General features: G+C 48.0%; 1 protein-coding gene across 1 annotated transcript in view; it reads right to left on the reverse strand.

Moving 5' to 3' along the window:
- The window catches only part of NXN (nucleoredoxin), a 42985-nt gene extending 33030 nt beyond the window's left edge, over nt 1-9955 (reverse strand). The window contains exon 1 of the mRNA XM_057371923.1: nt 9901-9955. Within this exon, the coding sequence (XP_057227906.1) occupies nt 9901-9948 (48 nt within the window). The 5' untranslated portion in view covers nt 9949-9955. The remainder of the gene's footprint in view (nt 1-9900) is intronic.
- Nucleotides 9956-13419: the final 3464 nt, after the last annotated feature.

Genomic DNA, 13419 nt, shown 5'->3' on the forward strand with positions numbered 1-13419 from the left:
TGTGCATCTTCAGCTACTGCAAGGATAACYGGGATTATTTAACAGATGAAGGAAAACACAAGTATAGCTTCTTTGCCCCTCATTTTATGTCACTAAGCAGCTGTAGGTGGACACAGGCAAAGCACAGACCTGTGCAGGAGCTGCTCAGGGCCAGGCACAGTCTCACTGACTGCAGAGGGTCAGAGCAAACATCCACATGGACCCTGATTCCTGGACACACACACCAAAACCTCCACAGGGACAGCACGTGCTTTTGCACAAGGCAGGTTTATCCTCAGGGCCAACAAATGCCGTGCGAGAAGCGCACACAGAGCAGCAGAGGCAAGACAAAATCTGTAGCTGTGCTAATTGCTGGAGTAATTACTAAGTAAAATAGCAACCTAAATACCACAAGTCTGAGAAACAGCAAAGAACCCCTTTCCTTTCTGGGAGCCGCCTCTCACAAATTACTTTCYTCACCAAGAACTACCTCCATGGGCCCAGACAGAAGCTTGAGCAGATGACCAAAAATGTCAGGAATTTTTCTATTCAGTAGATTTTCTCCAGTGTGGCAGGATGAAAAGACCTTTCTGTTGAGCAATTGAGTTTTCCCCACAACAGACACGAGCTGGCATGTTCTGAGCGTTTGGTATTTCAATCCCAATTAAGTAAAATAGTAATTGCTGCACCTAAGGGGTTCTCAGCTCCCTAAGAGGAAACACTTTATACATGCACGGATTTTCCTAAGCTTTACCACTACATACTTAAGACATAGATCGAGAGATGAATCACAACTTCAAATTCTTCRCTACTAAGCCTGGCAATCAACACTGCCACTTTCTGGCAAAGAAAACCCTAAAAGCCTTCACCTGTGATGTCATYCACTAACAGATTTATGTTCCATGGGGCGCTCCTGTCCTGCGGCTCCTTCACTGAGGAGGCAGCTGGGTAACAGGATTTGTTCTGGATAATCCTTGCTCCGGCCCTCAGGAGGGGAGGAAACAGATGAAGATGCACTCAGCCAGAGATGGCAGCCTTCATCCACTTTTCAGGAACTTATTCTGCCCCAGCCACCTGCCAGGTGTAAATCCCATCTCCAGTTTCAAGCCTGGAGAAGGCAGCACYGCAAAGAGAGAAGGGAGGTGTGGGAAGTCTGCACTTCCCCTTGCAGATCCCAAACCTGGGTGTCCACAGGCAGGAGGCATCAAGCCTGTCCTGTCACTGTGAGTGAGGCACCCACCCTATCCCCACGGCGTGAGGGGTTGATAACACACAGCCCTACATAATCAGCTCTAGGGTAAGGACCATCTCCTTCAAATGCAGTTCTCTGAACAGGACACAGCACAACAGTCCCTGAGCCGCCAGCAGGGCTGYAAGCTCTGCCTGGGGTTATTATTTTCATAATTAGAGGGATGGTCACAGACYGAGGTGGTATTTGGTGGCCTCTTAACCTAGAGACTTACTAGGGTTTATGCAGATAACTCCAGTTTTTCAGCAGCAAAGCCTGCAGCAAATCCTCGTGGGGACAAACATCAAACCAGGATTTGGATGTTTCTCAACTCAAGGCCACTGCTCGGTCAGCCCGAGCCATAAAACATGCAGGGCTCAAAGGGAGTTTATTTTTTTTTAATTGACTAAAATCTGGAGGCTTTCCTGCAATTCAAATCTGGGCTGCTTGAAGCAAAGTGACTTTCCAGGTGAGGCACCACTCCTTGCTCCAGCCTGGTTCTTCACGCCTCTCTCCATCCATCCCTCCATCCACCTGCTTCTCTCCCATTCACCATCCCTTTGCAAGACACCTCTTCCCAACCTACCCCATCCCCATCTTTCCACCTCAAGAGCCACTGATCCCACAGACACAGCAGGGATGTGCCTGCAGGGAAAGGCAGGGACAGCCACCTTCCCTTCTGCTTCACAATGTGGCAATCAACTGGTTTGAAAACTGCCTCTCTAGGCAAAAACCCATCCTGAGAGTCACCAGGGTGACAAACACATTCTTTGTGCACCACCTAAGAGATAAATACCTTTTGCCAATCGATGTTTCTGTCACACACAATAAAGAAACCATCAATAGGGACACAGTGAATTRATGCAGACAGAGGTGGATAAAAGAATGAAATAGTTTCATTCGAATCTTCACAGCTTAAAACCAAAACCAGGTCAGACCTAATGAGGAAAAAAAGCAAAAGACAGAAGAAATCTCATTTAACAGCTGCCTTTCCCAGAGAGAAAAGCAGAAAACCAAGCATGCAGCAAACCGGGATCAGGCTGGGATGAAGACAGGCACTGAGGGCATTGCTGTGCCACAGGCAGGAGCACACATAGGACACTCCTTTCTTCATCATCAAGAAAATACTGTAACAAAGGTGGGCTGCAGGTCTCTGAAGACAAGGAGGAGGCAAAAATCCCTGGAACAGCAGCCCATAGCATTTTCCATTCCTTTAAGAAAGAAGGGAGTGGAAGCTGCTGTGCCATACGTTAGCACTTAAGTAGTCCCTACCCTCAGTTTCCCACCATCTGTACTACTCTCTGAAACTCCCCTACTCATTTAATTTATTGCTGTGTGTCTCCGCCAAAATCAAAGACCAAAATATCAGCAATCTTGGTGGGAGGCATCCAGCTGCTCTGGCTCATTGTAGGAACAAGCCCTATTTGTGCAAACGCGCATTGAGAAAGCCGGGCAGCAAATCTCCCTAGGAACAACTTCCCATGCTTTCAGATTAGCAGATCAAGCTGCAGGCATTAAGACCTTTCCCATTCTCTATCTGTGAAATCCAGTGCTTTAGGASACAAAAATGGSTCTTTTCTAACCCTGGAACKAAGCGATTTTRGAAGCACACRGCACAGTGGCGGGRGGCAATGGCTGAGGGAAGCGGAGCAYGATCTGGGGGTCGTGTTCATGTGCTGTGTAAAATGGGGCTTTTCCTGGGGTGCTGGATCCTGAAAATCATGGCAGAACCCCATCCCAGTCACTTATCCAGCCCCCAGCCCCTTCTCACCTCTGTTTCCCTGCCCATGGGGTGAAGAAGCCAGCAGGACTCCCCTAAGAAAGCAGCTATCACACAGCTATTTGCAAATCTCCAAGCAGAGATTACAGGGAAGAGCTCTTTAGAAGCAGCCTGTAATGTAACAGCACAGGGAACTCTGATGGCYACAAAGCTGAATCAGAAAGGGAAATCCTAAAAAAATCAGCTGGTAGAGTCATCAGCCTCTCAGAGGCAAATAAGCACAGCTCCCTGCCCCCTCTTAAAACACCAGATATCAGCTGATAAAAGAGGAGCAATCCTGAAAGCCAAACACCCAGGCAGTACTTGCAAGRCAGGATTTGTAGCCTGGTGCCCTTTGATTTGCTCTGAGAGTGACAGAACAGGAGTCAGAAAAACATGAAGGGGAAGAACATTTCTAATGCTCTGGTGACCTGTCTGATGCTGAAAATCCCACCAGACCCAAGGCTGTGCACAAGGACCAGAGTRTTGCTGTTGCTCAGACCCTGAGCTRCACTTGGAAGGGCAGAACAGAGGGACAGGGGTTGCTCAGTGGGGTTGGGGGCACCACAGACCCTAAAAGCTCTTGGACTCACTTGGTTCTCAGGGGATGAAACAGTCACACAAAGGAAGTTTCGTCTGCTTCACAGATCTGACAGCAGATCTGGAAACTGTCATCTCCTTCCCACGCCATCACACAGCTTGGTTCATTTGAAACCTGTTTTATCCTGGCTCACTTCAACTTTTCTTATTCCTGGACACAACAGCAGCAGCCAAGCAGAGAGTGGATAAACTGGGACCCCCAGTGAGGGCCAGGCAAGTGGATGCTGAACTGCAAACACAAGGGCACAGCCCACAACCAAAACACTCCACACACACCTCCAGCCCAGAGTGCAGCCTTTTAACCTGCAGTGAGCACCAGGGGATGGAGATGAGATCCCTGGCAACACTACTAAAATCCCTGTATTTCTCMTTTATTTTGGGACAGGCAGAATAATCCTTTTGAACTACCCAAGTGGGGGCGAACCAACATCTGTTCAGATTCAACAGCTTGGGTCTCACTGCTTCAGCTCCAACACTTTCCCGGCGGGTGGGGAAGGTCTCTAGCTTTTATTCAAAGGCACTGCCCTCACGCAGGGCCTTTCAGCAGAGGCTCGCAGAGCACCTCACAGACATTTAATTAAATCCTACAGCCCGCCCTGGTGASGAAGGGATTATGAACAGGCCCCCGGCTCCAGAGGCAGCTCAGCAGCACAAGAATCTCTTTCTCTGGTACGGCTGGGGCGTTCGGCTCAGTTGCAGGAGTGCAGCAGTCCCAGCTCCACTGAGCTGTTAAATACACATCAAACAGTTCAGAGACTTTGAAGAGCCAGCAGAGCAGAGCAGAGACACCAGGAGCATCCTCTGATGGGATGGGTAGGGGCCCCTCTCCACTGACAGAGGAACAGCAAGGAAATGGGTTTAGAAACAACAAATGCATGGTTTGTTACCCCTCTGCAAATCAAACTATACATTTCCAAAGTATGGCATTCCTGGTGACCAATTAATCCTCCCCAAAGCCCTGGAAGTCTCAGAAAATGGGAAAACATGTTTACAATTTTTTTTTTCTTCCTTTTTTCCCCCCATGCTTACCTAAGGAGTGAGACTCTTGCTGGCTGAATTACATCTATTTAAACAAAAGTAAGTTCAGACATCTGCCTTTGCACAGTGTCAGCTGCGAGAAATGAGCTAACATCCAGATGCAGTGGCATGTCAGGATTAGCCCAGGCTGGGGCAGGAATGCTTCCATGTATGGAAAAATATTGGAGCAGTGAAACCATAAGCTTGGAGCTGAGTGAAGTGAGAGGCCCTGTCAATGAAGTTGCAGGCTCAGGTTTAGAGGATTTAGCAGCTCAGAGYCGCCATAAGATCCTCAGCACATATTACAATAAATTTCACACTTTTTCCAGAAGGGACTCCTACAGCAATGCTGAGAGTCGTGAGGGTGAGATCCTACACCCCTCTGTTTGCTCTGGAAATCAGATTGGAACTGCTGGGTACCATTAATGCTCCCCACGCCAGGCACCGGCTCGGGCRCTGATGGAGACATTCTGGCAACTGCCAGGCTGCTGCTTGCCCATCCCTGGGCTGTTGCCTTCTGCCCAGCAGGATTTATCAAAGSCAGCTCAGAGCTGGCACGAGGGATGAAGTGGTGGCAGTTCAAAAGCAAACGCTGAGCTGGATCTGCTTAGTTGGTGAAGCGGAGCCCGCTTGTGCCACCGTCGTGGCGAGGGCAGCGACTATCGGGGCACAGGGAGAGAGCCAGGGCAGTGCTCCCTGCACTCATTTGTCAGCATCCTGAGCTAACACTAATGAAGTAATAGCTATGACTTCACCTCTCCAGTGGGAATCTCTTGGGAACAAGGGAGAACTARAATTTCTCTCTCTGGCTCGTTCACRCAGTTGCAATTCGTTTCAGTCGCSTTATACTCTCTTCTGCAAACATTACTTAATTCTCACCCAGATTTTTWAATCCTTGCCCTGGAACGTCAAATAATGTTCCCTTCTCAGCTGTCAAAGCTTAGCCTTGCTGGGATCCCTCCTGGGGGGATCTGACCCCTTGTGCCAGCTGCCACCCACTCCATGGGGTCCAGCCACACTGAGCCCCGGCTCGCAGCTGAGGATGCCACCAGCTAATTTTTATGTCTCAGACATGAAATTAAAATCTTGTTACTCTTGGCATATTCATTTTAAATAGGGACTTTTGCACCTTTTCTCYATTAAAATATTTTAAAGTCAGGCTGGATTTAGCCACAATTGGAAAGACAGACAAAACGTTGCTGGAGGACCCTGGAGCTTCTTTCCTTGGCTGGGCAGGACAGATTCCAAAGCTGCAAAAACCRCGCAGGAATGAATTTCTCACACCACCCTGCTGCTACAGGGCTTTGTCTGCCYGGAGAGACATCCAAGCTTTGTCCCAGGGTACCCCTGCTGCCTTCCTCATCACAAGTCTTCAGCTTTCAGGTTTGCTYTGCCCTGGCTTTGTGCCATTGCTGGGGACCAGCACTTACCACTCAGAGTGCATCCTTTAAGAACCAGCCTGCACCCCCAGGCTGTCCTGTGCCTTGTTGAGGGCTTCCATCCCTTTGTTTTGAGCCCCAGCATGGGTTTGATCAGATTGCAGATGCTCAGCTACCACCCTGACGCAACTGAGCAGTCAGTCACTCACACTAAATAAAGACTGCAAATTCTTTACATATTAATTGTTGGTTGCAATTGTTCACAGTGCTGAAAGACGGACGTGAGAGTATGCAGAAAACATTCCTGCATCTTTTTAGTTCCACCCTTCCATTATTGTGTGTACACCATGACAAAGCAATAAGACACTGCATTTTCCTTGGAAAACTGAGATGAAAATGTGATCAGTTATCAGACAAGACGATCGTGTTGTAATCTGAAATACTCGTATAATTCACTTTCCCACGAGAGAATTTGACAGGTCTATCTGCTTACTTGTCAACTCATCCCACTCCCAGTTTCTCCGCTGACCCTGCTTTTAATTTACAACCTACAGATTTAACTCTGATTGTGCTCTTTTGCCTACAGAGCATCAGCTGAGAAGCAGCAGTTCCAGCCAGCACAGAGGAAGCTGCTCTGCAGAGAGACATCAAGAACACCCCCARGCCCCCCATCTGGGCTCCCACCCCAAGAACAGAGAGGAATTAATGTGCCAAAGGCCCAAGCTGTATGGAATCCAAACACCCTCCCCAGGCTGGCAGTTCTCCCTCCTCTCCCAACCGTTATTATCTGGAGATGGCACAAGCACAAAGTGATCTGTCTGCAAAAACATTTCAAACCTATCGTGCATTACGCTGTGATGTGCCATGGAACCAGTTTAGAGAGCGCACGCAGCTATAAAGTCGTGATTATTCAGTATTCAACCCAGCCTGAAAGCTCAGGAGTCAGCTTGTTATTTGCTGAAAGCAGGGGGCCTGAAATTATCCGTGAATAGTTCAAAGCTGCAGTTAATTCAACATCTCGACTTTCAAAAGCACAAAAATCACAGATTCCTGGAGCGTGTAAGCTTTTCAAAAATTACAAACTACTAACTGTCAAATCAAAGCAGCAAATAGAAATCCACATGGCTGATAAGACAAATAGTTGCATTTTAAAGAGTAATTAAATATCACTTTGGAATATTTTGCTTGGAACTTGTTTCCCTGATAAAAAAATGGGGAGGGGAAGGAGGAGGAAGCGATCCACACACACCAATGAGCTTCTCATCAAACAAATGCTCACGCAAATGCTGCTCAAATTTGTTTTCTTGAATTCAGAGTTCAGCCTGCTGTACCACAGCCTCCCATGCCCTCTGAGTTTCCTTAGATCCCTACATTTCACATCAAACTCTAGCAATAAGGAGGAAGCAATCGCTATGTTGGCTCTGGATTGTTGAGGAGGAGGGTTGGGACAAGAATTCCCATGGTGTGATCACCAAAAAGTGCAATATTTTCTGACTTAGATTAAAACCATGCCCCAACTTCCATGCTGGGAATGTGGCTAAAAAAAAAAAAAAAAAGGAATGCAAAAGAGAGAGCTCTAACCAGATGCAATTCAGAAGTGAAACCTTACCCCAGTCCCACACACTCATCCCACCAAACGCTGCTTCAAAACATTAACATTGTCCATGAGAAAGGACCAAAAAACCTCCAAACTATCCTGGACTCTTCCAAAACCTGAGCCTGCCAGCAATGAACTCACCATGAATCTCACACAAACTTTCTAGGACTAAGCAATACCTGTGGGCAACAGCACCAAAGGATTGTTTGGAGCACGGAACAAGGAGACAGCTACTGCATTTTAAATTAAAATGTTATTGAACCACTGAAGAGGGCCATTGCAAAGCTGATGTCAGTTTTTGGGATGGGATGTGTAGAGCCCTGTTCAAGAACCAATCATGTGATCAGCAAACTGCTTGTCCCCACCCTGGAGCCAGGAGGATTTGATAATGGAAAGATGCCCAAGGATTTTCAGAGCAGGTCCTAAAACGTGGGCAATTACCCACTGGAGGATGTAATAAACACCACAGCAGACAACACGTCAGCAAGACTTTTAAAATACTAATTCTCCCCCAGGGAAAGYGCTCAGGCAGGCAACAGTTTGGATATGGGGGAAATCCAGCTTCCATGGACGTCAGTGATGTTTTTGAAACTCTTGCAGGACCAGAACACAGTCCCCAGACTTGCAGTCTACTGACATTTACAGGGATTTCACAGAAGGATTAGGGCCTTGGCATGAGAGAGGACTGCTAATTGTATGGAGGGTGACTGCAAAGCTGTGTAAAACACACACAGAAATAATTTGGAAAAAAGGCATCAACAACAACAACAAGAAGTCAAAATGTTTTGGCTTCTATGTCATCTGCACAATGTGGAAATACTGAATAGCTTATTCCTCACTCATAATTGGAGTTCACTGTTGAATGTCTCCAAAATCACGGGGAAAAACGCTCCATTGTTCTGCACTTTCTTTTGTAAAGCTGTTACGTGTTCAGCCTCTAAAGAATGCATTTTTGGAGAAGAACTATGCACTGATTACTTTACAAAGTAAAGTTCCTTTGCTCAGTCCTGCAACCKGAGAGTAACAAATGAAATTGTCAACCGTGCATTTTTAAAYGAACGTTTTCATTTCAACATCTGGATTAAGATGCCACAATGAAAAACAGCACACAGGCTTCTCTCTGCTCCCTTCAGACATCTCCCATTCTTACGTTTCAGAAYCAGCGAGTTTCAAAGCAAACAAAGAATCAGTTGGCACTGCTAATGCCTTGCTTCTTACTCAATAGCCTGATGTCATGAAAAGACCATATTTTTCAAATCTACAGCTCTGCTAGCCAAAGATTTCATATACATTCCCACCCCAGAAATATAGTCAGGAATACAGCTGAAAGTGATTACTCAGATATTTTTATATGATGAAATTCAAAAGCTGCTTCAAGTGATTTACAAAATCTCCTGTAAGACAAATCCCACATCTGTGCTGACCACTTGCCTCCCAGATCTCAGCAGATGGCAATTTCAAACAGAAAAGTTCTGAGTCCCTGAAAATCAGGGTGTACCTTAAACTGTAATCAAGGGTTTGAAGATTTTTCCTCCACAAAAAAATTGTGCACAGAGTAATCTAATGACATTTCTATCTTCTCCCCACCATTTCTTGCACAGAGTCTACCTTCAGAATTAATAACTGGTGCCTTATTAGGAGAGGTTCCCATGGTAGACATCTTTTAAGATAAAGGGAAAACACTCTGTCCCTACCCAAGGGTATTCACCAGTGTGAGCAAAGGGAGGTCCTCAAATTGCTTTCAGATACTTGACTGAAGAATCACAGGAAAACAACCAACATGTTTTGCATTTATTTAAATCCAGAACAGAAGCATCTCGGCCTTCCCAAGGCTGGGTTTGCCTTCCCAAGAAGAATCTGGTCAACACTCAAGCAGATGCATAAATACAGCAAACAAATACAAAACACAAGAGAGGCAAAGCACAGCCCCAACACCACTGCGGCACTGTGTGGATGCACCAAGCAAGCGCCAGGAGAAAATTCAAGATTAAAAAGAATGAGGAAGATGACTGGGCCAAGAAAGTAAYGAGTAAAAACAAAAGCAAAGGCAAATAAACAACAGCAAAAGATAAACTGTTGCTATTTCCCTGCAGAGCTTTTTCTCTTCCAGCCCCCCCAACTCTCCTTTCTCCCACTCCTACACCAAACCTTGTGAGAGGATCTACTCAGTGGAGAACGTGACCAATTTATCTTTTTTTAAGCCAAGATGACCAAGATGTCCCACAGCAGCACAGCACACTCTGCCCTCCTCCAACAGCCTGTGTGCCATAAGACCCTGAAGAGCACCCAAATTCACCCCGAGTGTAGGAGGATCCTGCAGCAGGGATGGTGTGGAGCTCACCAGGAGAGGTCTGGGATCCTTCCGACAGCAGGAAGGGAGATACCTCATTGTGGGTGTCAGGGGACATCAGGGCACGTAGGCAGATGGGGGCTGTTTACACTACTGAGGCTCTCAGCAGCAATCAGGAATTAAAGCTGTTATTAAATCAACCCTCCAGAACTTGAGCAGATGTCCATGCAAACAGATAACAACAGGGTGATGTTAAACCAAAACCGCAAACGAAACGAAGACACAGAGCAACATCTTCTCTCCCATGCTCTGCTCAGCCATGCCAGGCATTATCAGAAGACAAATCAATCACCAAAAGCTACCTGTAGTTGTCCAAATCTGGGACTGAACAACTTAACTGAGGGACCTGCACTAGGAGTTAAAGTCCTCCAATCTCATKTGGAGAATTCCGGTTTTGTCCTTGAAAAAAGCCCACCCAATAMTAGGTCTGGCCGTGGCTCAGACAGAGGCACGATGCCATCCTCCTCATTAATCAAAGGCTTTCCCCACAGCCAGATGTTTGCTGACTTGTACTGCTTTCCTTTATTACTGGTTTGGAGGCAGAAATTGCTGCGTGCTGAAGTTACTCCAATTGAACTGGTTGTCCCTGGTAACTGCACCCCAGCATTATTGAGTTACCGAGGCATTCAATGCAGAGTGGCTGTTTGCTTTGACAATTCATGCTACTTTCCCCAATAACCATCAGAGTAAGATGCTAATTTACTTTTAGGACTGTGGGAATTTTACTGCAAACCCAGAAAAGAGCCTGGGTTTTAAGATCTATCAACGGCTGGTGCCCAGGGTTTGGAAGAAGGAGAGATGCAGAAAAATGCAGAGTACACCAGAGAAGGACAACATGCACATTGATAGATGGACATTAAAAGTCATATTTTTCAATAATTCTGAGCAACAAAAGTGATGCTTCTATATAGGACAGAAAGCCATCACCTCTCCCCAAAGCTTTCACAGCCTCAGGAGATAAAGTAACCAATCTACAATGGGAAGAGCTAGAAAGGATTTCTGGAGGTCTTTGGGCCTGGGCATCACCCACACTCAACCCTGCTGTGCAGAGCTTCTCCCAAACAAGCCCTGTAACATCCAAGGATGGAGGCTCAGGCAGCTGAGAACTCAGGGACAGAGCTCTCAGTGTTCCCACCTCTCTCGCTGTCTCTACTCTGCATCCATAATATCCCTTTCTTCCCATAAATCTGTRTAATTCGCTGGGGTTTAGGAGTATCCCTTAGTGCAAAGGAACCATAACTCAAAAGCACTGCCTACATTCCTCTAATGCTTTTGTTTTAAAACAAATTAAGCCCGTGAGGTACTGAACATATGCTCGACATCCCCAGCTCTCGCTGGCATGTTTTTGAAAAATAGAAAGTTTGTGCTTTTCTGGGGAGTCAGGTCATTAACCCAASTATTTTAAAAATCAGCCTATTATACAAGGAAACTTCCAAGTGCCTGAGCTACAGGTTATAAATCTCCTGTTTAGAAATCTGATATCCTGACATAATTGCCCTTACAACTTACAAATAGGTTCTCTGTTATCCGTAGATTAAGCTTCCTCCAAAGCCACATCACATCTGCTTAGTTTTGAAAATATACAGCAYGAGCTTCAATTACTTTACACTCCACACAAAAATAATCCTGAATTTAACTCAGGGCTTCTTGGAATAAGAGTTTAAGACCCCGTAATCTCTTTATTTCATGTTTTCTTGCAATCTAATAGATGGAAGCACTGGCCAGCGTGTAAAATTAATGCCACCTTCCACTTCAGTGATTTCCCAACCATTTAACTACATTGCAGTGGAATTTTTAAAGCAAATATGGCAWGCAGAACTCCCACCATCTAAATAATCTGAAATGTTCTGTAGGGAAATGGTCAGCTACTAATTGGAACCACAGTGTTTTCACATCCCTGTAGGAMGAGGGTTTGGTTTAAAAGAAACCTGAGTTAAACCGTAGTTTCTCTGAAGGATGAAGCTTCTGTTACAGCTCCTCTGATTAATGGAACTGCTCAGATCCCCACCACTTGGGCAAGCTCCCAGTTAAAGTGTCTAGACTTCAAAGGGGCAAACTGGGGGCCTTGGGCAGCATTATCATCCAGGTGCACAGCATTAAATACGTGAGAGTTTTTGCAGAACTGGGGGCTTAGCGACAAAAAACTGCAGCAAACGAGGAAAATAAAGCCAAATCTGGGTTTCAAAGCTACATCTCTTCTCAGCAGCAGGGACATCACACGGCGCTGCCAGACAACAGCCAACTTTTCCCTAAACAATTCCTTTGCCTAATGAAGAGAGCGGAGTGCTGGCAGAGCAAGGCTCGGAGACCCATCCAGGGAGATGTCATCCCTTTCACCCCAACACAACCTCGCAGTGTCCAGACACAGGGGATGCCTGATGGGGTTCAGCCATCCCTGGATCTGCAGGTAACCCAGCGTTACCCCAATCCCAACCAAAACCGAGCCACAGCCTGCCCGCTGTTCCCACACCCGCAGCCTCAACCACTCGCCGGAAAGATGTTTAGAAATGGCACTGTGGGGCACCATCTTTTCAATTCTTACTCAATTGCTTCCAGAGATTAGATTTCTAAAGAGGATTCTTTTTCTTTTATATGTTGCGAGCTGGTTGGGAACTGGAGGCTCAGCCTGTGCCTTCCCGTCCCTCGCAACCTGCGCCGTGCGGGTCTTTTTGTCCATTATCTTTCAGATTAAACTCTACGCATGAGAGGCTGTAACTTGTAGAACAYCGAACACACCAAGCGAAAGGAACAATTCCATCCCACAACTGGCCGGGCAGCTTCGCCAGCAGCTCCAAACCGAGCCGGGTTTGCTCGCTCCACAATCACCGCGTGTCCTCCCACGGCTGGCGGAGCCCACGGCTCCTTTCTGCRCACAAATCCACGCAGGAGCCCACGGGCGCCGTGTCCGCTGCCCACGCCAAGGTCCGGTTTTCCTCGGAAGCCCATCTGAGTGCCGCCGTGCCCGTGTCTGGGCTGGGAGGAGCTGCTCCCCTCACGTCTCACCTGCAGCCCCGCTCCCCTGCGGGGCCCGTCGAGGCTGCCCGCACACACCCCCGGCCCGGGGCTCCCCCGGTGTCGCGGCTCCCAGGCCCCGCGGGACAGCAGCCGCCACCTCCCCGCCGCTTCCCCGGCTCCCCCGGGAACTTTCTGGAAGGCGCCCACCGCAGCCGGCCGAGCCCCGCGGCCCCCAGACAAAGCCCGGGGCGCGCCCCGCCGCCCCCCGCCCGGCCGCGGGTCTCACCTTGCGGTGCTTGTCGGCGAAGGGCAGCGCCAGCCAGGGCATGGCCCGCACCGCCTCCTGCCACTGCTGCTGCTCCTGCTCCGCCGACACGAAGACGATCTCGAGGCGCTGCCCGCCGGCCGCCGCCGCCTCCCCCCTGAAGCGCCCGTAGAAGGCGGCCAGGCTGGCGCCGAGCTGCGCGCAGGGGCCGCCGAGGCTGCAGCCGAAGTAGAGCCCCACCAGGGAGACCCCGCGGGCGGCCAGCGCCGACACGGCCACCTCCTCGCCGT

The sequence above is a fragment of the Malurus melanocephalus genome, unplaced genomic scaffold (assembly GCF_030028575.1).
Source record: "Malurus melanocephalus ecotype Western Australia unplaced genomic scaffold, MMel_1.1 scaffold_162, whole genome shotgun sequence".
NCBI lineage: Eukaryota > Metazoa > Chordata > Aves > Passeriformes > Maluridae > Malurus > Malurus melanocephalus.